At 41.6% G+C, this 25,215-nt stretch overlaps 3 protein-coding genes across 3 annotated transcripts; all 3 read left to right on the top strand.

The window, feature by feature from the left end:
• Nucleotides 1-1,536: 1,536 nt before the first annotated feature.
• LOC139944257 (uncharacterized) lies at nucleotides 1,537-7,213 on the top strand. Its single transcript, XM_071941238.1, has 4 exons — nucleotides 1,537-1,684; nucleotides 3,621-3,761; nucleotides 4,634-5,009; nucleotides 5,587-7,213. The coding sequence occupies exons 2-4, from the start codon at nucleotides 3,650-3,652 to the stop codon at nucleotides 6,023-6,025; spliced, it is 927 nt and encodes a 308-aa protein (XP_071797339.1). The 5' UTR covers nucleotides 1,537-1,684; nucleotides 3,621-3,649; the 3' UTR covers nucleotides 6,026-7,213.
• Nucleotides 7,214-11,061: 3,848 nt separating this feature from the next.
• LOC139944406 (uncharacterized) lies at nucleotides 11,062-15,665 on the top strand. Its single transcript, XM_071941418.1, has 4 exons — nucleotides 11,062-11,267; nucleotides 11,570-11,710; nucleotides 12,924-13,302; nucleotides 14,169-15,665. Exons 2-4 carry the CDS (start codon nucleotides 11,599-11,601, stop codon nucleotides 14,605-14,607), a joined length of 930 nt encoding a protein of 309 aa, XP_071797519.1. The 5' UTR covers nucleotides 11,062-11,267; nucleotides 11,570-11,598; the 3' UTR covers nucleotides 14,608-15,665.
• A 1,330-nt stretch (nucleotides 15,666-16,995) lies between these two features.
• LOC139944068 (uncharacterized) lies at nucleotides 16,996-23,610 on the top strand. Its single transcript, XM_071941023.1, has 5 exons — nucleotides 16,996-17,146; nucleotides 18,430-18,477; nucleotides 19,482-19,625; nucleotides 20,267-20,642; nucleotides 22,428-23,610. The coding sequence occupies exons 3-5, from the start codon at nucleotides 19,511-19,513 to the stop codon at nucleotides 22,867-22,869; spliced, it is 933 nt and encodes a 310-aa protein (XP_071797124.1). The 5' UTR covers nucleotides 16,996-17,146; nucleotides 18,430-18,477; nucleotides 19,482-19,510; the 3' UTR covers nucleotides 22,870-23,610.
• The last annotated feature ends 1,605 nt before the right edge of the window (nucleotides 23,611-25,215 follow it).

The following is a 25,215-nucleotide window of genomic DNA, read 5'->3' as shown; positions in this document are numbered from 1 at the left end:
TGGTCACCCTTTGGTAGTTGTCAAATCTGTGGACATTTTGGCTCAATATTGGTCATCGAAGTTGCAAGAGAATAGTGAAAGAATTAAGAGCCATGATGCTCAGCTTTGTGTGCTTTCAGAAGCCTTATTCAAAGTTTCAGGTTGCTCGAGTGAGAAAAGGGCCACTGGACATTGTGGCAAGATAACCACAAACTCTGTGCGTCGACTTCAGGGGTCGATTTCACAAACAGTTAGGACTAGTCCTTACTATGTCCTAGGAGATATACAAATTGCATGGATAGTCTTAAGTTTGGACGAGTAACTGGTCCTAACTCGAGATAAGACAAGTCCTAGCTCTTTGTGAAATCCACCCCTAGAGACTTTATACTATGCTCTAAAGCTTGTCCTAATATTATTAACTCGGGAAGTGGCGACGTGTTAGAAAAAACTGGCCATAAGTCGTTTTTGAAAAAAACTGTTTTCTACGGGGTTTTTTCTGGGGGTAATTAGCGACAATTCCAAACGGCTGACCTGTCAAAAGTGAAACAAATCTCAGGTTCAGATACCCGAAATTATATTCGGGTGACTTTCAAGAGGCCACTGAGAGACTTTGATCAATCTGTGAGTAGTTTTGTATACTTAACATTTTAGCATTGGTTAGCATTGGTTGCTATGGGAAATTATTGAATGTGGTACACCCTCCATGTTTGTTGATAAACCACGCCCACTTTATGGTTATATCCGGACTTTGCTTCATTGCTTAACTGTTGTCGTCATACAGGCTTATCCCTTGCACACGTGCAGATTTCACGTGTGGGCTTATCAACGTCGATAAACTGGGCCAAAATTTCTTAGAATTGCTTAAGCACAAAAAAGCTTTAAGCAGCAAAATTATGAATTAAAAAATATTACTAAATTTTTGAGTAATTTTGTATACTTAAATGCAGTGGACACTATTGGTAATTGTCAAAGACTAGCCTTCACAGTTGGTGTATCTCAACATATGCATAAAATAACAAACCTGTGAAAATTTGAGCTCAATCGGCCATCGAACTTGCGAAATAATAATGAAGAAAAAAACACCCTTGTCACACGTTTGCTATGGGAGCTAGTGAATGCGGTGCACCCTCCACGTTTTTTTGATAAAACACGCCCACTTAATGGTTAAATCCGGACTTTGCTCCATTGCCTAAACTGTTGTCGTCAAACAGGCTTATCCCTTGTACACGTGCAGATTTCACGTGTGGGCTTATCAACGTCGATAAGATGGGCCAAACTTCATAGAACTGCTTATGCACAACAAAATCTGTAAGCAAAAAAAACAAACAAATTATGCTAAACCAGACTGAGTTAACCAAAATACCATGTCAAAATGTACAATTTACGATTGATATCCTGCTCACTATCGCTTAGCAGAAATATTTTAAGCAGCTCTATTGGGCCCTTGTTGATCTATGAGCTGCAATCTATTTTTGATGCTTCACTCCGTATCTGAGGATAGATATGCAAGAAAAGTGATATGGAATTCTTTCATAAGTCACACCAAACCCAGGGTCATATAAGCATCAATCAAGGAAAACCCCAGTGTAAACAGGGCAGTCTTATAGTTCACTGCTCTTTACCAAAGCTTTGGTAATCTGTGATTTGCAAGCAGACGTTTCCAGCCTCCAGGCTATAAAGCAGGTTTTTAATCAATTTCTTGTGGGTAAGTCTTTCTCCCTAACTTTCAGTTCTTTTTTAGCTACACTTTTTCACGCTGGCTAGCCGGGGACGGTGATCCATCCAGGCCAGCTTGCGTGTTCAAACAAGCCCCTGTTCGAATTTCTAATGAGAATACGGCTGGATTGGAGACTTTTAAAGGGTACAGGGTTTCGAAGTTTAGATTGGGGGGGGGGGGGATATTGTTGCCGTTGGCCAGTGTACTCACTCTGAATCAATATCAGAAAGTCCTGCATCAATTGAAGTGATTTAATGGAGTTGACTTTTTTGGTTCAAGAAGTGCAACTTCCCCCAAGAGCTCGTGACCTTCAAACAGTGTTGTTAAAAATGAAATATTGTTTGCATTTACCGTCCGTTTGGTTGGTGAGCAGTTTGAAACAGCTCAATCTAGTTTCTTAAGAAATTAGTGACAATATTTGTTCTGGTTTACATTATTGAATCATGACCCATTTAATGGCCCAGTTTGTGAAACTCTGTGCATACGGTACATGTCATAAGCAATGCGATGCAACGTCAGCATTCGTTCATCATGTATGTATAACATTGGTGGCAGAGTTCTTTCTGTCCCCTCTCGCAAAGTTTAGAGTTGACCTGGATTTTGGGTAAAAGGGGCGTTAACCAACTCGCAGGCTGAACCGAAAATGGTTTCTTATTTAAATGCTATTTCTAAGATTGTGCGTATGTTTGACCCGTTTATATGTATAGCTTTGTACTTGAAGTATGGACGTAAATGTGGGTTATGAAGAATTGAATTGAATTGTTGTATCATTATTGACTCGGACTTCGTGTCATACCGACCCAGAAAAGGGTCAGGCCCCGATCCACGGGGCCCATTGAGATTCGGGTCAACTCATATCCGGGGTGTTTAGAATGTCTTTGACCTTTTGATAGATCAAGGATAAAAGGTTGCTAGATTATTTCGACCCCCCCCCCTTGAATGACGGTCATAATGCATCTATGCCAGGAAGTCAAACAGCCACAGACTTGACTTTGACTGCCGAGCACACCGAGGCAGTACTTATATCTTTAAATAGGACATATTTCCCATCCCTCACGTGGATAAGGGATTCTCGATGTTGATTGCAAAAGGAGAGAATTCCTTGGAATTTTGATTGTTTCTTTGGCAGACATAAGGGGGAGAGAATATTGCCAGCAGTAAAGGATCTAGAAACTGACAAAGCTTTACAGAAAATGTGCTTCGTTTTGATCGTTTCACGATATTTTTGCTGATATCATATTTTTGACGAAATTGCTTCAGCGGCATGATAAAGAAGAAGCAATGAAGGAATGTGGCAGGAAGCCTGAGGGGAGAGGCGTGACTGGAGAAAAAATAGGGAGGATATACTGCGAGGCACAGGAGGGACGAATAGCACCCCGGTTCATACATCCTGCGAATGGGAATGTGAAGCGAATTTGACTTGAATTTGACGTCAGAACTCTCCTTTCGAAGCGAAATTCGCAAGTGAGTTGACCAGTGCGAATTTCGTTGCGAATTTGTGACGTCAACATTCGTATCGCATTCGCATTCGCATGAACCGGACTTTACATGACAAGTTATAGCGTCTGTCGCAACGTGCAGCAGAAGAACAAAACCTTAGAACATATATTTTGTTGAAGAACACTTTGCCGGAAATCCGTCCCTTTGAGATTATGTCACCCTTTGGAAGAACTTAGCAAGATGATTCAAAAGAGGACTCCATCAGAAGAAGTTGGAAGTACGCAGTGGGGGGGGGGGGGGGGGGAAATGACTGGGTACAACATCTCCATGCAACACAAGGCAAAAACGGAAGTAGACCATAAAACTTGATCATGTTGCAGCCGCCATCTTTACTTTTAAGATCGGTCTTGACTCTGGTAAATCAAGAGATAGATTGGTAGATGCTGATGTCATTTTCCTTTTTTACAAAACTTCGTTTCTTCAGGTGTGTTGATACAGACTCGAGTTATCACCATGGGAACCAAGAAGCACGATGTCCTGTTCATTTGTCTTGCCGTGTTCGTTATGCTTGAGTTCATATCCAGCTTGTTAATCAGCAATTCCAATAGTGGTAACAACTCACTAGGTATGATACGGTAATTCTCTGAATCGCTTTAAATCAAAGAAGAACAACAGACTTGGTTTCAAGTCTGAGATTGCGGTTGATCCCCTGCATCAGCCACGACAAACTCCCCCACATTATTACCTACCGGGCGCCCTAATAAACTCGCAATGACGAAGGGTTATTGCAAGTTGGCGTTGTTTAAGCCAACAATGCAGCGGCTATCAGTACGACTACAATACACGATCAAAGACTTGGAATCAAGTCTAGAATAACTACTGCAAATAAGCACAAAGAAGAAGAATAAAAACTGCAATGAACAAAACCTAGATACATTGTATACAGTGCATCACTGGTCATGGCTTTATATAGGAATTGCTACATGCCTGCTTACTGATAGCCAAATTCGTTAAACAGGCACTGCGAAATGCCTAAGTCAATGTTCAGTCACGACGTAAGGCTGTGTCTCAATCATCGGCTTTGGCTATGGATAGACCCGTGCCTTTGTCGTGGCTTTCGATCACGACTGTCCTTGGTAGCCATTACACAGTCACATCCACATCCATGAGTACAATATAGCCACGACTAATGTGTTGATGAAGGAAAAGTAGCTTTGAGATGTTCATTATTGCTTCTCTATGCGAGAAAGTTTATTGTCTTTGAAATAATATGGCCTTTGAGTCCGGCTTATTTTGATTTATAGCGAGCTAAATGCCCGAACTGGAAAGGGTATTATTGTGATGTTCAGAACCCTGTCCCTAAAAGGATGTAATCACATCAACAGGGAATAAAAACCTAAAATAAATTTGTAATTTCTGCCTTAATAGAATGCATCCCATTTAAGATTTATTACTACATTTTGTGGTCGCAATCTTTCTCCCTGGTTCCCATTCCAGGCTGGTTCCTCAACGGCACCGGAGCTATCTCCAGGCTCTACCCCACCGAGATAGCTCCTGCTGGTTGGACATTCACCGTATGGCAAGTCATCCACGTCTTTGAAGGCCTGTTCCATATTTACGTTCTGACGTCACTGGTTAGAAGGAACGTCCAGGGACCAGTCTACCGAAACCCGGTGCTCATCACACCCACCATGTTGTTGTTGTACGGGCTCGTCGTCGCTCTCAACATTTCATGGGTGTTCGTGTATGATAGACAGTACGTGCCAGTTGCATGTGGGCTCAATGCTCTCATGCCGATCGCACTGTGCACACTCCTCTTTCTTCATCATCGTAAAGTTGACCAAAATGGCTTCAGCATGAAACAGAATCACAAGTAAGTACCACCCATTTTGTGGCAATGGGAGACTTTAGAACGCTAGGTGGCAGCAGACTTACCAGGTAAGTTTTCATTAATTACGTAGTTCTGAGCATGCGCACATTGCCGAGAACATTGATCTGGTAAGTCTGCTGCCACAAAGCGTCCCATAGTTCCACATTCCAACCTTGTGCTATTTCAACTGATTACCTAGCCTGAACATCTGACGTCACACTTCGATGCTCGTGATTAACGCCAGGGACCGGCCTCCAGATTGGCGTGTACATTCACCTCTGACGTACATTCATTCCCCATAGAGATACGCAGTCAAATTATATGGCGGACGTGATAGGAGTGTACTACGGGCATCTATGGAAAGCTCATGTCACTGCACGTCTATCCAATGGTATCATTGTATCAAAATGGAATCACTGAATCTGAGTAGCAGTAAAGACAGCTGGGACCCAGTCTACTGGTTACCCAACCTTCTGTTTTGGAAGTTTCTTGGCCAACCCGTCCAAGCTCGAGTGCCTTTATTACCCCGTGTACATTGTTATCTCCACCCTTGACGTTTATTGCTTTGTTATCTACTCAGGTGTGACCTAGTGCTCGTTCGGATCATCGTCCAGAATGGTATGGCCCTTTATGCCACATGGGTCACCATAGCAACTCTTTTAAGTCTCGCAAGCGTCTTGATTTACTGGGGAGACGTGGAGCAGTCCATTTCGTGTACAATCAGCCTCTCAATCCTCCTTGGAGTGGTTCTGATCTATTCGGTCCTCGAGAACTTCGTCTGGGATAAGTACCTCCGCTACACCTACACCGTCTGGATGATCGTCATCTTCGCCCTCAGCGGCAGCATTGCGAGGAACTGGAACCCAGAGAAGCGTAATTCCATCTACTCGGCCGTGCTCATTTCCCTGGCAGCTGGGCTGTTTGTTTTAAAGATCGGATTAAGCATGTGGCGCTGTTGTAAGAGGCCACTTTACACAGACAACGTATCAGAGTCCAAAATGGATCTGGAGTTAGCTTAGAGAAGTTATAGAGAGAAGACCAAAACTTTAGTGATGTTTTTTTTTAATACACTTTATTTAAAAAAATTACAAACACATAGTATATAATGTACCATTTTAAAGGGAGCAACAACCAGAATGGCTTTAACTTTTTTAATAGCCCAGTTCTTGATACCTCAATAAACCTTATATCTATGACGTCATTTGAGCGAGGCGCCCTCGAGAGGCCAAGGTTGTTGATACTTGCAAACTATATTGGAACTAAGACCATGTTTTTCTTAAAATTTGTATGTGCTCAACAGTTCAAATGTTAATCAAACATTGTTTATTTCACTTAAAACCAATCAAACTTGTTGTTGGAAATGTTTATAATAATAGTGAGGTTTAGCTGCACGTTCCGCGAGCAAACACGTGAACGTAAACAACAAATTGTGTTGTTTGTAGGTGACAGTGCCAGTTTGGGCTTATTGCATGCTCACGTGTGACGTCTGTGCGTTCCTAACGTGAAAAATAGTAGCTTCACGTATGCTAAAAACATGAGCTTTTAACGACTAATTTTTCTGTCGTTTACGTTCACATTCACGCGGAAAACATGCAGCTAAACTTCCCTAATAACAAAAGTACACATTTATATAAAGCGTCACGTTTATATAAAGCGTCATATCAGAATTAACAACAAGGTATAAAAAAATTAAATCAGCAACAAATTACAAGTGAAAAAATAACGAACAAAATGCAGAAATATACAATATTTTAAAATGCAAAAGAATTAGAAAACAAGGTAAGACAATTCATGCAATTGGGTAAAAACATTTTTTGTATTTTATTTAGGCGTATTGGATAGTAAACCTTGTACATTAAAAGCAGTGGACACTATTGGTAATTACTCAAAATAATTATTAGCATAAAACCTTTCTTGGTACCGAGTTATGGGGAGCGGTTGATAGTATAAAACATTGTGAGAAACGACTCCCTCTGAAGTGACGTAGTTTTTGGGAAAGAAGTAATTTTCCACGAATTTGATTTCGAGACCTCAGATTTACAATTTTGAGGTCTCGAAATCAAGCATCTGAAAGCACACAACTTCGTGTGACAAAGTGTTTTATCTGTCATTATTATCTCGCAACTTCGTCGACAAATTTTCACAGGTTTGTGATTTCATGCACATGTTGAGATACACAAAGTGACAAGACTGGTCTTTGACAATTTCCAATATGCCTCTCATTGTTAATTTATTTAACAAATTGGTGGATTTTTCATAAAATAAACACAGCTGGTGGATGCAGGCAATGCAATGCATGTTTTACTGCATGTTTTTTTTTTATTTATTTATTTATTTTTTTTTTTGGGGGGGGGGGGGTCGGGTAGGGGCCCTGTACGTGTGGGTTTGTATCCACATTCAAACCGCCGACCTATAACAAAAGGGACAATGGGTCCACGGTTGCTATAACAAGGGAAATCATTGTGGTCCCCGGTTGCTATCACAAATAGTTGGACAAAGGAGTGTCCCCGATTGCAGGTGTTTACACACTTGTGTGTGTGCGTGGGCCGGTGGTTCTGAAAAGGGGCGGGTCGAGGGGACTAGGTCCAGCCTCTCTCCCTCTAAACATGTTGTACTGATTGCTTAAAAAATTGTCGCTTTGAAGCCTTGTGCAAAACCAATGATATCTTCCAATAGGAACACACAAAGTGCAAAATTTAGGGTAAAATTTACAGGAGAACAAGGGATGCACTCAATGCTTCTATGTAGGGGCCACTCTTTCGGTAAATTGGAATCAAAAGTTCCGTTTGCATTTATTTCTGAAAACCAGCCCCTTTTTATGTGCTCTTTTGGTGCCATTAATTGCTAAAAGATAATCTAACGTGAATGTAAAAACAAATATCCACCAATTGCGTATCAGTAGAAAAATAGTTTCAAAAGACACTGATGGTCATCATGCTTCACCCGTCCGGGCCAAGCCCCCCCCCCCCCCCCCCCCCCTTCCGTCCCCCACCACAACCCCCAATGTTCACGTCTGAATGTAACCGCATGTAACCAAGCTAATGTATATGGTTTCCTGCAGTTTTGAAAACATTTCTACATTTTGTTTAATGTTATTTCCGTCCAACGCAAAATGAAGATTTGCGTTGGACTAAATCCTCAAATGAAATGTTTTTTTTTCCAAGTCCCCCTTACAATTAAAAACCGAACAGTCACATATCTTGTGGCCAGGAATTTCGTTGCTAATATTTTGTGGGTCATTCGTGTTCTTCGAAAACCGCGTGGTTTTGATATCATTTTATTTGCGTAAAACAAATATTATTAACAAAGGCCTATCACTGAAACCGTGGCCCAACCTTCTCGTTATACCTTAGTTTACAACGAATCCATCTTAATATCTACAAGAATATTTACATGATTACTGATGATCTTCGCCATTCTAAGTAATTCTTTTATAATCTTATTTGACTTGAACATTTTAATCTTGGAGTATGGACCTTGTAATGACCACTTTGATACAATTTGACATTTGGATATCGTTCAGTATTGTAGTTCTATCTCGGCGTTCATATAATGTGTTTAATACTGCACGTGGGGGGGGGCATGGGCGTCAATCAGGGGGGGGGGACACAATATCAAATGTCCCCCACCTTTTTGCCAACCTTTATCATGAAGCCCAAGTTTTGCACTGTGTAAGACGAAACCCTGTGTCCCTATATGGGCATTAATCCTGTGGGCAAAGGATGACACAATATCCCCTCTCTAAATTGGCCCTAGATTGCATCACAGAGCATCTGAAATGCAAAATTTTACCGGGCCCTTAATCGGGCCCGCACCCCAAGCCGTAAAGGCTTCTCACACGCATGCTCCATCGTTGATAGATTTGCACCTCCCCCTTGAAAGAGTGGAAGGGACGTGTACCCCACCCCACCCCGCCCCACCCCGTTTTCGAAGGGTGGGGGACACAGTATCAATGTTTCCCGTGTCGTTTGACCACCTTTATTATGAAAATCGTGTTTTGCACTGTGGAATTGTGGAGCACTGGAACACAAATATTCACACAGCTCATTGTTCTGTTTCGTTTGCCATTTGGCCGCTAAATGGCCTAAAGATTGCACCACAGAGCATCTAAAAATACAAAAATTTTCCGGGCCCTTGAGCGGGCCCGGACCCATGCCGTAAAGATTTCACACTCACGTGCTCACTATTTGACAGTATTTTCCCCTATGACTTGGTTCATAGAGCCGCACTTGAAGATGCTGTCAAACCAAAAGTTTCTACTGCTGCTCACATTTTACAGATGTTCTGTTCCGTTCTGTATGCCTCTTAATATTGGCCTAAGATTGCACCACAGAGCATCTAGAATTCAAAATTTTCCCGGGCCCTTCAGCGGGCCCGGACCCATGCCGTAAAGGTTTTACACTCGCGTGCTCACTATTTGACAGTATGTCCACCTAAAACTTGGTCATAGATCCGTACTCGAAGATGCTGTCAACCAAAAAGGTTCTACTGCTGCTCACATTTTTACAGATGTTCTGTTCCGTTCTGTATGCCTCTCATTTGCCTATTAGATTGCACCACAGAGCATCTAGAATGAAAAAAAATTTCGGGCCCGGACCCATGCCGTAAAGGTTTCGCACTCGTGAGCTCACTCTTTGACAGATTTTTCCCCATAAACTTGGTTCATAGATCCGCACTTGAAGATGCTGTCAACCCAAAAGGTTCTACTGCTGCTCACATTTTACAGATGTTCTGTTCCGTTCTGTATGCCTCTTATTGGCCTACGATTGCACCACAGACGACTAGAATCCACAATTTTCACGGGCCCATAAGCGGGCCCGGACCCATGCCATAAAGGTTTCGCACCCTTGAGCTCACTCTTCGACAGGTTTACCCCCTGAAACTTAGTTCATGGTCCGCACTTGAAGATGCTGTCAACCCAAAAAGTTCTATACTGCTGCTCATATTTTACAGATGTTCTGTTCCATTCTGACAGATTTGCCCCATAAAACTTGTGTCTTAGGTCTGGTGATGATCGGGATGAAACGCCGTCTGAGCATTAGAATGCAGAAACAATATTGATATAACGAAGCTACAATATTGAGTTGCTTTTTAGGTACAACAACCATGATAGCAAAAATAGGTGCATCATAGCTTGAAATAGGCATTACATTCCAACATCTGAGAGGGGGGGAACATCACCCCTCAGATTCACTAGATTGCACCAGAGAGCATCTACGGGCTCAAAAAAATTCCGGGGCCCTACAGCGGGCCCCAAACCCCACGCCGTAAATGTTATGTGCCCCCAACAGTTCAAGACGGATTGACGCCCCTGGGGGTGGGGGGGGGGGGGTTGTGCTCATAATTTGGGTAGCCTCATTTACGGAGACCAAGGACTAAACACAAATTGAAGAACGAGGTGCAGGCCTGTATGCTTCTTTTTGAAAGGGCAGGGGCACCAAGGCCTTTCTCCTTGGTAAAGAGCATTCTATGAGGGCACTCTAAGGAAATTGTAACGTTCTACTGGAGCATTACTAGGGCTCCAAGGCAATGGCCAGGGGCATTGAGGCAATCGCCTTCGTTGACTCCGTGAAGTATCTGGCCTGGTGGTGGTGGTGGGGGGGGGGGGGTGGTCATGAACTTAAGTACAAAGTCTGGGAAGATGTTGAGTACATGGAGAATCTATCGCTACATGTACATGATGCATTTGAGAATGTATGTTCTTCATGTAGACTATGGATTTGTAGACTAACTTGTAAACTCAACCATCAGAATATCAACTGATTGTGTACGTACGGGGTCGGCCCTGTCCGTTTCTCCCTTGTTCATAGAGTGCAAGTTGTTGCCGTGCTCCACGTTGCAAGGAGTCGAAATCAGAGATTAAATTAACATAATTAAATGTCATCACGTGGCAAGGAGTCGAAATCAGAGATTAAATTAACATAATTAAATGTCATAACGAGACCTTTGGTCGAGCACCTCGTATTAACTTTAACAACGAAAATCTTTATTACATAACGGTTGTCATATGCACGCGTCTACACAGCGTGCCGACTAACTCCTTTGACATCAGCAACCTTCGGTCACCGTTACTTTTGTCCGTCCGTTCAGGCTTTGACCGTTCGGGTGTGTGCTGAATTATTTGAAGACGGCAGACACAGCAGTGAAGAGGGTGATAGTGTTTTATGAAGGAGAACTGATCAAGCTTGTTTTTTCCCTATTCGACCGAGATCATTAAAAACGATTTCTTCACCTCAAACTGTCCCATCACTCAATAGTAAGGTAAGTGATGGTCTAAACTTTGTTGAAGGAACACGTTGCCTTGGATCGGTCATGGAGGTAGGTCGAGTTGGTCTTTGAAAAGCGTTTGTAACCTATTGTTATAAAATACATATGACTAGAAAGATATTTTAAAAGAAGAATATAATGATCCACACAAGTATCACTCGAAATTGCGTGATTTTCCTTTTACCTCGTCGACAAACACGTTCGGCCATTTATGGGAGTCAATTGACTCCACGGTAAATGGCCGACGTCATTCTAAGAAACGTTGATGTCATTCTAAGAAAACTTTATTTCTTCAGGTGTGTTGATTCAGTTTCAAGTTATCACCATGGGAACCAAGAAGCATGATATCCTGTTCATCTGTCTTGAAGTGTTCGTTCTGCTTGAATTCATATCCAGCTTGTTAATCGGCAATTCAAATGGTGGTAATAACCCACTAGGTATGATACGGTAATTCTTTGTATATTGGTTTAAAGGAACACTTTGTCTTGGATCGGTCGAGTTGGTCTTTGAACAGCGTTTGAAACCGTTTGTTTTGAAAAGCAAATGGTTAGATAGATAATTTAAAAGTTAGAATATAAAAATCAACACAAAATGCCTCGAAATTGCATGGTTTTCCTTTTACGTCGCGAAGGAAGAAACACGGTCAGCCATTTTGTGTAGTCAACATTTTGTCTCCATAAAATGGCCGAACGTGTTCCTTAAATCAAGAAGAAAAATAACTACACAAAATAAACACAAAGAAGAAGAATAAACACTGTAATTAAAAAAACTAAACTAAATATAGAGTGTGCACTGGCTACGGCTTTAGGAATTGCTCCATGCCTTGCTAAATACTGATACCCCAATCCATTCAACAGCCACAGCCATAGCCGAATGTTCAGTCACGATGTAAGGCTGTGTCTCAATCAATGGCTTTGGCTCCAACTGAGGTCAGTGCGCGCTTATGGATGGACCCGTGGCTTTGCCGTAGATTTCAATCATGGCTGTCCGTGGTAGCCATTACACAGCCACAGCCACATCCATTTTATACTTTTGTTTTAACCTTGACAGCCCCATGTACAACTTGTAACTATTGGTCAATACTCATGACCAATGTGATGATGAAGGAAAAGTAGCTTTGCGATGTTCATTATTGCTTCACAATGCGAAACAGTATATTATTATATGGTATTCGTTGAAAAAGTATGGCTTTTGAGTCCGGAAAACTAAAAACTACCCGAACTGGAAACGATATCTTTATGATGCTCGGAACCCTGTCCCTAAAAGGAGGATATCGAAGTAATACCCTCAACAAGGTGTGTTCAATCATCTTCCCATGGGTCGACAACGATCTGATCCCCGGTACGTTCGCATAGCTTTGACATCATTCCAGGGGCTCACCGAGTCAGCCCAAAGTGCCCTGTGTTGTGGAACGGGTCACTTGGGCTGGCCCAAGATGCATGACGTCACCACGAGAGGGCGAGGGATCGTTCGATTAGCTCTTGTCAAAACAGGGGCTCACCTGAATGAGCACCTCGGGGTCGACACGGGGAAGCTTATCTAACCCAAATAAAATTGAACTTTCTGCCTCAATACGGAATTCTCGTTCTTTTTTGTTTTATTAATAAATAATTTTGTGGTCGCCATCTTTCTCCTTGGTTCTCATTCCAGGCTGGTTCCTCAACAACGGCACCGGAAGTGTCTCCAGGCTCTACCCCACCGAGATAGCTCCTGCTGGCTGGACCCTCACGGTATGGGAAGTCATCCACATCTTCGAAGGCCTGTTCCATCTCTACGTTCTGACGTCACTGGTTAGAAGGAACGTCCAGGGACCAGTCTACCGAAACCCGGTGCTCATCTCACCCGCCATGTTGTTATTGTACGGGTTCGTCGTCGCTCTCGACATTTCATGGGTGTTCGTGTATGATAGACAGTACGTGCCAGTTGCATGTGGACTCAATGCTCTCATGCCGATCGCACTGTGTACACTCCTCTTTCTGCACCATCGTAAAGTTGACCAAAATGGCTTCAGCATGAAACAGAATCACAAGTAAGTATCACCTATTGTGTGGCAATGGGAGACTTTAGAACGCTAGGTGGCAGCAGACTTATCAGGTAATTTTTCATTGATTACGTGGTGCATACTCAACTGATTGCCCATCCTTATGTATTTGAAGTGGGTGTTTGGTTTGGGCTCAACGAGAGACCTGTTTGGGGCTTATTTAATAGTGAGTTCCCCCGTAGTATCATAACAGTGTACTTAAATTTACCTGGCTAAATTGTATTGTTTGAAAGATGTACATACTACTGCCTATATTAGTGGTTACGGTGGAAACAAAAATATAGTATGGCTAAAACTAGTATGGAATCTGTAAAGAGCCACCCGGACCTGAGAAGTCAAACTTGAGGCCCGTGAAGAGCAATTTCGAATGTGCACCATGCACGGTTAACTAAATGTTGACTATTATGACTCGAACCCAGGCTGGTCGTTCATTGGTTGACTATTGGTCGACCATTAATTGGAACCAGCCTCATGATCTTGGTTTTTTCTTCACTGGTCCCAATAGCCTGTTCCATGCTAACATTATGATGTAAAGCACAGTGGGGAACCGGTGATACTAAAGTGAAAACGCGGAAGGCAATGGAGTGTTGAATACCGAAGAACGTGAACGTCAGAAAATGTTGTTGTTTCTAGGTGACGTCACCACTTTGGGCTTATTTCATGCTCACGTATGACGTCTGCACGTACGTACATCTGACGTGAAAATTGTAACTTCACGCATGCTAAAAACGTGAGATTTTAACAACACAATTTCTGATGCTCACGTTGACGTGTTTGCTTGCGTAACGTGCAGCCAAACCTCCCCATTATTTCCACACTTAACAATATTATTATTGTTTTGTATCTCCACTCAGGTGTGACCTAGTGCTCGTTCGGATCATCGTCCAGAATGGTCTCGCCATTTATGCCACATGGGTCTCCATATCAACTCAGTTAACCCTCGCAACCGTGTTGACGTACTGGGGAGAAGTGGAGCAGTCCATATCGTGTACAATCAGCCTCTCAATCATCCTTGGATTGTTTCTGATCTATTCGGTCCTCGAGAACTTCGTCTGGGATAAGTACCTCCGCTACACCTATACCGTCTGGATGATCGTTATCATCGCCCTCAGCGGCATCATTGCGAGGAACTGGAACCCAGAGAAGCGAAACGCCATCTATTCGGTCGTGATCGTTTCATTGGCAGCTGGGCTCTTCATTTTAAAGATCGGACTTAGCATGTGGCGCTGTTGTAATAGGCCACTTTACACAGACAACGTATCAGAATCCAAAATGGATCTGGAGTTAGCCTAGAGAAGTTATAGAGAGAAACATTAGTGATGATTTTTGTATAATACATTGTATTTTAAAAATTACAAATACATAGTTTACAATGTACCATTTTAAAGGTAAAACAAAAAGAATGCACTCAAAATGCGGTGCGCTGCGCGTACAAATCGGCGTTTCCATGGTCCTTTTTTACACAAATCGAAACTTTAAATTTGAAAAAGATTTGAAGCGATACTTTCAAACTCTATTACAACTGAAACCATTTTTTCTGAGAATTTTAAGGTGCTCAGTTCAAATGTTAATCAATTTTTTTGTATCTCACATAAAACCAATCAAACTTGTTGTTGGAAATTTGTCGTATCCCCCCATAGCGAGGTTTAGCTGCACGTAACGCGAGCAAATACCAGGTGACATCGCCACTTTGAACTTGTATGCTCACGTATGACGTCTGTGCGCACGTACGTACCTGACGTGAAAAATAAGGGAGGTTTAGCTGCACGTTACGCGAGCAAAAACGTGAACGTGGACGTTAAAAAAAGTGCAATTTCTAGGTGACGTCACCTCTTTGGGCTTATTTTATGCTCACGTATGACGTCTGCACGAACGAACCTGACGTGAAAAATGGTAGTTTCACGTTAAAACATGGGATTTTTACAAGAAAATTCCCGCCGTTTACGTTCACGTATTTGCTCGCGTAACGTAAAGCTAAACCTCCCTATTGTCACGTATTCTAGAAACGTGATATTTTAACGACACAATTTCCCGACGTTCACGTTCACGTTCACGTTCACGCGGAACGTGCAGGTAAACCTCCCTAAAAATAGTAATACACATTTTGTATGTAGCGCCAAATTCATAAAACAATGCTCCACGGCGCTAACAGAGTCATTTACAAACAAAATACCTAAATAAACAGAATTAACAACAAGGTATACAAAATAAATTTAAGTTCAGCAAAAAGTTACGAGCGAAAAAACAAGACAGGCAATTATAGAAATATGCAATATTTTAAAATGCAAAATGAATTAGAAAACAAAGTGAGACAATTGGGTAATTTCTTTTTGTATTAGGCGTATTGATAATAAAACTTCAAGGCTAATCTGTTTTCTCTGCTATTATTACTGCCTCTTAAGTTACAAAGTTGTGCACGTTGGAGCACGTTGCCTTAGATCGGTCGAGTTGGTCTTTGAAAAGCGTGTTTAACCATTTGTTATAAAATGCATATGGTTAGAAAGATATTTTCAAAGTAGAATATGATCCACACATATATCACTCGAAACTGCGTGGTTTTCCTTGTACCCCGTCGACTAACACGGTCGAGGGAAATTTGTGTGGACCATTGAATTCTACTTTCAAATAATCTTTCTAACCATATGCATTTTATAACAAACGGTTACAAACGTTTGCATATTGTTTCTGTAAACCATACAACCCCTTTTCGGTTCTCGTTTGTCTTGAAAAGTAAAAACATATAAATTGAGCGTCAGTTGAAAAATATATATGATCATGTTGCTTCAACCCAGGGCAAGTACCCCCACCCCCTTCTCCCCCCCCCCCCAAAAAAAAAAAAAAAAAAAAAAAAAAATATGAAATTGTCACGTCAATGAGTGTTACTGCGTTTATACACATGATTTCCTCTGTAGTTTTCAAAATAATTCAATAATTTGAAAGTTTTTTTCGTCACACGCAAAACGAAGATTTGTGTAAGAAGCCTATCTCAACCTCAAATCTCATTACAATTAAAAACCGAACAACGGTACCCAATGAGAAATTGTAAATTTCTACTGGAGCATTTCCAGGGCACCAAGGCAATGCCCAGGGATATGATGGAGGCGATCGCTTTCATTGAATTGGGCCTGGGGGGGGGGGGCGGGCTATGGGTATATTCCACAAGGAACTTGTGGAGTCTGGGTAAAAGTATTTGGAAACTGTCGCCACATGATGCATTTGAGAATGTGTGTTTTAAATTCAGGTATATAAATTCAACCATCGAGAACTCAACAATAGGCCTAATCATGGAGGTCCTTGACCTAAGATAGACGGGGAAGAAAAATTAGATCGCGTGGTTTAGTTTATTTGGCTGTCAGGCGGTTTCTCCCCTGTTTGTGGAGTGCGATTCCCGTTTTACAAGTTATTGCCGTCCTCCATGCTTGAACTATGAAGGAGTCCCAAGGACAGAAAGTAAAATAACGTAATTAAATGTCACCTCAAACATGTCACACCATATCTAACGGGACCTTTGGTCGAGCACATCGTATTAACAACGAAAACATTTATTACATAACAGGGGTCCTACCTAGCTGTGCACGCGTCACAAAACGTGCCCATCTCACACTCCCAGACACGGTCCGGTGGGTCTTTTGTCCTTTGACCTCAGCAACCTTTGGTCACTGGTTTACTCTGCAGGTTCGTTCGTGACTCGGTTTTGGATTGAATCTTTTAAGAAAATATAAACAACAGTAAAGAGAGTGGTGGTGTTATGAAGGAGAACTGAAGCTCATTTTCATTTCGACGAGATTATTAACAAAGAGAGGTTCTCACCTCAAATTGTACCATCAGTGAGGTAAGTGATGGTCAAAACTTTGTACATGCACAGTTACAGGGCCAGGGGTGGTTTTCACAAAGAGTTTTAAGACTAGTCTTGTCTAGCCTTGCTCAAGGCAGTCGCATTATTCACTCCGAAAACACGCCGCTGTAAACCCAACCGTATACACTGTGCTTAGCGTGTGTGATCACACCGCACGACCCAACTGTATACACACTGTCACATCGCTCAACGCCCACTGTAGGACTACTGTGCACAAGTCATCCGCACTCGTACCAATATCCGCATGCGGATAGCGTACGGGGGCGTCGTGTCGTGCGATGTGGTAACCGGTACACACATTTTACGCATAGTGTATTATAGGGGAGGGGTTTTACAGCGGCGGTCTTTTTCGGGAGCATGTTCGGAGTAAATAATTCGACCGCCTTGAGCTAGGCTATGTCATGTCTCTCGTTATGACGAGCTAGCCTATTCGTCCTTCAAGGAACACGTTGCCTTGTATCGGACGAGTTGGTCTAGAAAAAGCGTTTGTAACCGTTTGTTATAAAATACATATGTAGAATGATGTTTTAAAAGTAGAACATATAATGATCCACACAAATTTGCCTCGAATTGTGTGGTTTCCTTTTACTTTGCAAACTAACACGGTCGGCCATGGTAGTCAAACATTTGACTCCCATAAATGGCCGACCGTGTTAGTCGACGAGGGAAAAGGAAAACCGTGCAATTTCGAGGCATGTTTGTGTGGATCATTGTATTCTACTTTTACATCTTCCTATACTCATATTTGCGGTAACTATTAAGCAATATTTAAGCAATATTTTCTGTTCAAAGCGGCTCTGTGAAAGAAGACCCTTGTCCCATGTCCCACTGGTCTCATCTGTTAATTTTTGCTTAGCACGGAGTTGTTAAGCAAACTTTTGTAGCTCTCAGAAATTGGTTCTGGGCACAGTCTGTGTGAGCTTTTCGCTGTGAGTTATGTTTTTTTTATGTGGCTCATTGGTTCTGCGTTACCGTCCGTGATGGACCACAACAATGGAAACAATATTGATCTCTATTATATAATTGAAACAGAGAACTTTGACCTATGAATATGTGTATACTTCTAGCTGGACACAAACAGTTCAATTTATTTTGTGGTTGAGAAAATGTCCCACTGAACAAAAAAAGTTCAGTTACGGAACCTTTGTGTGCCAAAGTACGACATTGAATTATGAAACGGAACCCTTTCAATTTTTACGTAAAGGAAATTAAATGGCCTTGAACTTACCATTGCTGAATTTTGTTTAATGTAATTTCAGGGTATATCCAAAAGTATACTGCTCACGTGTGCAGCCTATCTTATAAAGGTAAGTTCTTTTCGAAAACTGACGATTCAACAATTTCGACTAAGATAATTGTTTCAACACATTGCATTAAGTCCTAACTGGTTAAAGACTACTTGATCTAAAGAGTTTGAACTTGATGCCTTTTTACAAATTCACAATATCATCGTCATCATGATGTCGTCAACAGTTTGACGAAGCACTCCATTCTCTTTTCCGTCTAGATCCTTGCTAGGAATAGTCCAAGCTGCCGTGCTTGTGTATATTGTGGATTTCGTCTGTCCATATTTTCTTCTGTCTTCCGCTCTTCTTCTTTCTTTCGTTCTCCACCTGTTGTCATGCCTTCTTGATAAGTGCCTTGCACATCTCCATTTCATTTCCTTTATCTCTTCCGGCCATACAACTCGGTCTTTACCATGCATAATGCAGCCGTCACCATATCTTCTCTTCTGTCTTCCACTTCTTTCTTTCCATTTCTAGGTTGCCATTCAGTAAATCTCTTGGTCCACCTGTTGCCATGTCGTTTTGATAAGTGCTCTGCCCATCTCCATTTTATTCCTTTATCTTTTCCGGTCACATAGAACACAGTCGCGTTGCAGCCGCTATACCTTCACCCGAGAGCCAATATTTTAGATGGCTTTAGAAGAACCTATGTATACATGAATGGTTCACATCGGTGGTACAATTAATCTATGACCCTCCTATATTGAATCTTGACTCTTCAACTTGTGTAGGCCTTCTCTCCTAAAAACATTGCTGCTGTCCGGAGAGTGTTGGTTGCAAAATCCATTTTGGTTCTGTGACTAAGCTGTCATCATCTTATCAGTTGTTGTATTGTCAGAGAGAGAAATTCGAAGCTCCATCCCTCTTATAGCTGGCAGTGCTTCTCTCTGGAACCCATGCAGATTTGTTGCAGTGGCTGCAATATAAAGTAACTCTATGAAGTCAAGCCAAACTAGTAACACCTTTACATTCAGAGATAGATTTGTAAGCATTGATGTATTTTTACAAAAACGTTATTTCTTCAGGTGTGTTGATTCAGACTCAAGTTATCACCATGGGAACCAAGAAGCATGATGTCATGTTCATCTGTCTCGCCGTGCTAGTTATGCTTGAATTCATCTTCTGCTTATTTATCAATGCCTTGGCTGGTATTGGTGGCTCTTCACTAGGTATGATACAGTAACTCTTTATAATCACTTTTAAAGGCAATGGGCACTATTGGTAATTACTCAAACAACTTGTTAGCATAGAATAGTACTTGGTAACAATTACAAAACGTGCCCAACAGTGCTTTAAATCCAAAAAGAAGCCATTGAAAATAACAAAGAAGAAGAAGCACAACAACTGTGATGAACAAAAACTAGGTGTAAAGTGCTCTACTGGCTCTGACTGTTGGAATCGCTACGACTGAAGATAGCTTTGCCCGGCCCGTTTTCAGTCTTGGTGGTCCGTATAGCCAATACACGGCCACAGCCGGTTAAGTCCAATAATCATGACCAATGTGACGATGAAGGTCAGTGAAGGTTAGTGAAACTGCTAGCTCCACAATTTAAGAAAGTATGTATTCGTTGAAAATATGGCTTTTAATTCGGCTTATTTCGATCAATGCAAACTAGAAACCACCCGAATAGGAATAGATATTGAGCTGATACCGAGGACCCTGTTTTCTGAAGCAGGATATCAATGTCTTCTCATGGGAGAACCCATGAATACATTAATACATTACTTAAAAAGGTAATGCAACCTTTCGATGTATCTTGTTTTAATAAGTTTTGTGATCGCCATCTTTCTCCCTGGTCCCCGTTTACAGGTTGGTTCCTCAACAGCACCGGAGACATCTCCGATTACTACTACATAGAGATAACTCCCGCTGGTTGGACATTCACCATATGGGCTTTCATCTACACCTACCAAGCCCTGTTCCTTCTTTACGTTCTGACGTCACTGTGTAGAAGGAACGCAAAGGGACCAGTCTACCGCAACCCCGTTCTCATCACACCCATTATGCTGGTTATGTACGCATTCAACCTCGCTCTCAACGTTACGTGGTTGTTCCTGTTTGATCGACAACACATGGCGATTGCCGTTGTAGTCAGTTCTTTGTTGCCGACCACCCTGTGGATAATGCTCTTTATCAACCATCGTAAAGTTGACCAAAATGGCTTCAGCATGAAACACAGTCACAAGTAAGTCCCGCCAGTTTTGTGGCATTTCTGTGTTTAACATAGTGTGGTATCCCGAAAGAGCCACCCAGACCTTTGATGACAATTTTGTGCTCGTCGTCATTGGATCTTTGTTCTTTCATTGCTCCATTGGATCTTTGTTCTTTCATTGCTCCGTATATATTTAGCCACGGTTTAAACAAATATATGTGTTCAATGTTTGACATTGAAGTACAGTTATACTGTTTTGACAGAATTCAATACGCCTACAGACAACTATTAAGTTTGCCCACAATTTGTTTTGGCGCAGCCCATATTTTAAGCAATCCGGTAACTGCTGCTGCAGAAAGCTCACCAAGTGCTTTACCTGTGATTAATTTTATGTTTTCTAGTGTAAAGGCTTGTCAAATGTTTGTGTTGGTACCACTGTTTGCTCGGGAAAAAATCGTTGGCATGGTTACGATCGGTACTCTTTACGCTTGGCAACATACATACACGCCTCATTTACTCAGAATAGTAACTTACAACTAGAATTAATGGATAATACATTGTAACTAATGGCTCATTAAAGGAACACAATGCCTTGGATCGGTCGAGTTGGTCTTTGAAAAGCGTTTTGTGACCGTTTGTTATAAAATGCATATGGTTAGAAAGATGATGTAAAAGTAGAATACAATGATCTACACAAATATGCCTCGAAATTGCGTGGTTTTCTTTTTACCTCGTCCAATAACACGGTCGGCCATTTATGGGAGTCAAAATTTTGACCCCCATAAATGGCCGACCGTGATAGTTCGCGACGTAAAAAGAAAACCGTGCAATTTTGAGAGATACTTGTGTGGATCATTATATTCTACTTTTAAAACATCTTTCTAACCATATACATTTCATAACAAACGGTTTCAAACGCTTTTTATAGACCAACTCGTCCGATCCAAGGCAACGTGTTCCTTTAAATTCTCGTACAAGAGGTTAATTTGTCACCAATTCAAAACTTGAGTTAGTATTTTGCGTGTAACGCCAAAGCACAGTCAACCATCCTTATATGAAGAGCACTGTTATGATTAGAGGTTCTGCTTAGTGCTTCTTTGTTTTGCTGTCCTCTTATAACCAAATTCCTGTTACAAAGAGCGTTGACTGATCTGCAGTGGATCCACTGAACCCCTATAAATAAGCCCACAAGACTCTTCTCTCACCTCTTCAGTCTCTTGACGATGACTAGAGCAAGCTAGTCGAAACGTTGAGACCAATTCAGAACTGACTCCGCGGCAGTACAGTTAATTACGATCATATAAGCTAAAGTAGCAGTCCAGTCTATTTTCTATACCATCCGCCCTGGTAATAGTTAAAAGCAGGACAGTTCTTTTCAGAACTGAAAAGTCTCCCGAACCTCCGATTATCTACTCCGCGGCAGTAGAATAAAGCAAGACAGTTCCCTACGAACAACTCTACCTGGCAAAGTAGATATACACACATGGTGTTACTGCAAACCAAATATACAAAGAGGTTCTGCTTATAAAGTGTGCATTTTCAAGTCCTCAATCTCATTTCTGCTTTGTGTTTCTTTGTTCCTTTTATAAAGACGTAATTTAGCCAGTCCCAGCAATCTAGTTTTTCGGAGTAAACTGTAAATGAGTAGGCTATGGAGTCAGTAGCGGAGGTACACCGGGAACAGGTCAAGCTCGGTTCGTTGCCGGGTACAGACTACCGGCCTCGTGGCCAAACCCGGTCAAGCCTGACTGCCTTTGTTAAGTCATGCAGATAATCAAATTGTTATTACTTTAACAACATTGTTTTGTCTCCACTCAGGTGTGACCTGTTCCTTGTTCGGGCCATCGTCCAGAATGGTCTCGCCTTTTATGCTACATGGGTCACCATCGCCACTCTGTTGAACCTCACCATCGTGATGACGTACTGGGGAGATTTGGAACAGTCTGTAGCCTGCACAATCAGCCTCTCCATCCTTCTTGTAGAGGTGCTTATTTACTCGGTCCTTGAGAACATCGTCTGGGATAAGTACCTCCGCTACACCTACAGTGTCTGGGTGGTGGTCATCTTCGCCCTCAGCGGCAGCATTGCGAGGAACTGGAACCCAGAGCAGCGTAATTCCATCTACTCAGCCGTGCTCATTTCCTTAGCAGCTGGGCTGTTTGTTTTAAAGATCGGCCTTAGCATGTGGCGCTGTTGTAAGAGGCCACTTTACACAAGCAAAGTGTCATCAGAGTCCAAAATGGAGCTTGCTTTGGCTTAGACAATAAGTATGGAGAATGAAAAACAGACTTTTAAAAATGATTTTGTTTTTATACAAAACTTTGTATTATTAACAATAACCTGTATCTATTTGAAAAGGTACCAACTTGAAAGATACACAAAAATGCGTTAACATTTGTAATAAGTTTTAGACCTTGAAATCTTACGATTGCTTTCATTCGACCTATGCCCATGACGTCATTTGAGTAGGGCGCCCTCTAGACCAATGGTTGTTTATTGGCCGATGATGTGTGCTGTGCGTAAAAGTTTTCATTGTCTTTTCCATGAATCAACATAGATTCCTTGCTTTTTATGCAAAACGCTACATGTATGTCGAGGTCACACGCACGCCTTTACGCAAAAAGTGCAGCTATCGTCCAATGATTTGCATATACATTAATTTTGTATACATTTACCTCAGTGATAACGGCAGTTTATTTTCCCTCGTATACGAGGGGCGTGTTTGAGCATGTGACATCATAAGCAAACGTGTATTGACTTAAGCATTGTATCGCCTCTAAGATGGTGGCTTGATGAATTGCTAATCTAATACTTTTCATTCAGTTAAAAATGTTCAAGCTTATGTAAATTTGTCGATACAATTAAGAATTTTGTTTGTGTAACATTTCAGGCGTATTTAATAATTAAACTTAATGTATAAATTAATACTGACGGGTTTTTCTCTTTTCTCTTTTATTATTAATTATACATTAGAATAAACAGACGGATGCAGGAAGTACAATACCTTCGTGGCTGGTGATGCTTTGGGTTGCAATTTTGTTACTACATGGGCCTGGGTGTTCTGAAAAGGGGTGGGTCAAGCGTCCAGCCCCCTCTCTCTAAAGTATGCATTTCCTAAAAACAAAAATTGTTTGAAAGTCATATGAAATGCAAAAATAAAAGTCTTCCAATACGTGTGTATAAAACTCTCATAGATTACACAAAGTGCCACCGTAACATTTAAGGGGATAAGGGATGCGCTCATCTAGGGTGCGCCCGGCCTATTGGAACTACATGCGTGTTAATTTTGTGCTGCCCCCTTTTATGCTCTTCCCGCGTCATTTACGTCATTGTTTGTGTTCACATAGAAAAACAGTTAAAAAAACATTGAAATTACCATAAAACTTATCAAAAAAGTAACATTATTTTGATAGTTTTTAACACCCAGTCCAAATTTCCAATGAGGTGGAGCATTAATATATAGTGGAAAACGTGCCCAATTGTATAATGTGCAACCCCGCCCCCTCCATCACGCGCCCCTCGAGTCACTCCACTGAATGCTACTCCCCACAGTTATTTACAGTTCTCTAAAATTTCAAGGTTTTTTTTTCGTCAAACGCCAAAGAAAGATATTGTGTAATCCTATAAACCTCAAATCGGATGAACTTTGGCATAGTCCCTTTACAATAAAAAACACTACAGTCACATACACATCCCCAATGTGGTCATTTCAATATTGCTAAATGGCACCGTCTCATTACATCGGTTAATAACTAATTCATTTCAATCCAGACTGGAGTATTGTGGTCACTAATTATTTTATAATCTTTATTTGAATTGAACATTGTATGTGTGTATAGACAAGACAATAAAAGTTAATCACGCGACAATCAAGATTGGAATTTGGACCCTGTTACACAATTTGACATTTTGAATATCGTTCGCATTGACTTTTCATCACGGCTTTCCTATCTTGCACAAGGTTTTGGTGCTCATTCATGAGGCCTATGGAGACCATATAGCAAGGACTCTATGTGGGACAAAACAAAAAAGGGAAAGATTATAAGGTTGCCAGCGGGGTGCTATGAAAGGATATTTTGAGCACAAAGTATCTTGGAAAATGTTAAATACATGGATAATAGCAGACTTGTGGACATGTCGTTTATGGTCCCACGCGGTGAGATAGTCGAGTAGAGTTGCAGCGGTGCTCTCCGTGCGAACTGCTGGGTTGCGTGACACTGCACAACTCGACTATCTCACCGCGTGGGACCGTTAACGACTTTTACACAAGTCTAGGGTAATAAGAGAGAACACAAATGCCTCCACAGGGAAGCACAGTAATTTGATTTTTTTTTTCGTGTACTGGTAAATTCATCCATGGAGGTAGAATGTCTACCTCCTATGATTCAACATAACAATGTAGAGTGAAAACAAGAATAGAGGCGTGGTTTTGGTTGGAAGGGGGGACACCCGAGGTAAAGATTGAATGAGGACCGGGCAGGATGGAGCTTTTGTTAGCTTGACTGGGGGAGGAGAAGGACAAATGTATCTCAAATGAGATTATATTTGAGTAAATCTGCTTTTAGTAAACTAATAATGTTCTCATATCCAGAGAAAGGTCGATATC

This window comes from Asterias amurensis, chromosome 11 (genome assembly GCF_032118995.1).
Source record: "Asterias amurensis chromosome 11, ASM3211899v1".
NCBI lineage: Eukaryota > Metazoa > Echinodermata > Asteroidea > Forcipulatida > Asteriidae > Asterias > Asterias amurensis.
The sequence above is the reverse complement of the archived record's forward strand: the minus strand, read 5'-3'. Positions and strand labels throughout refer to the sequence as shown.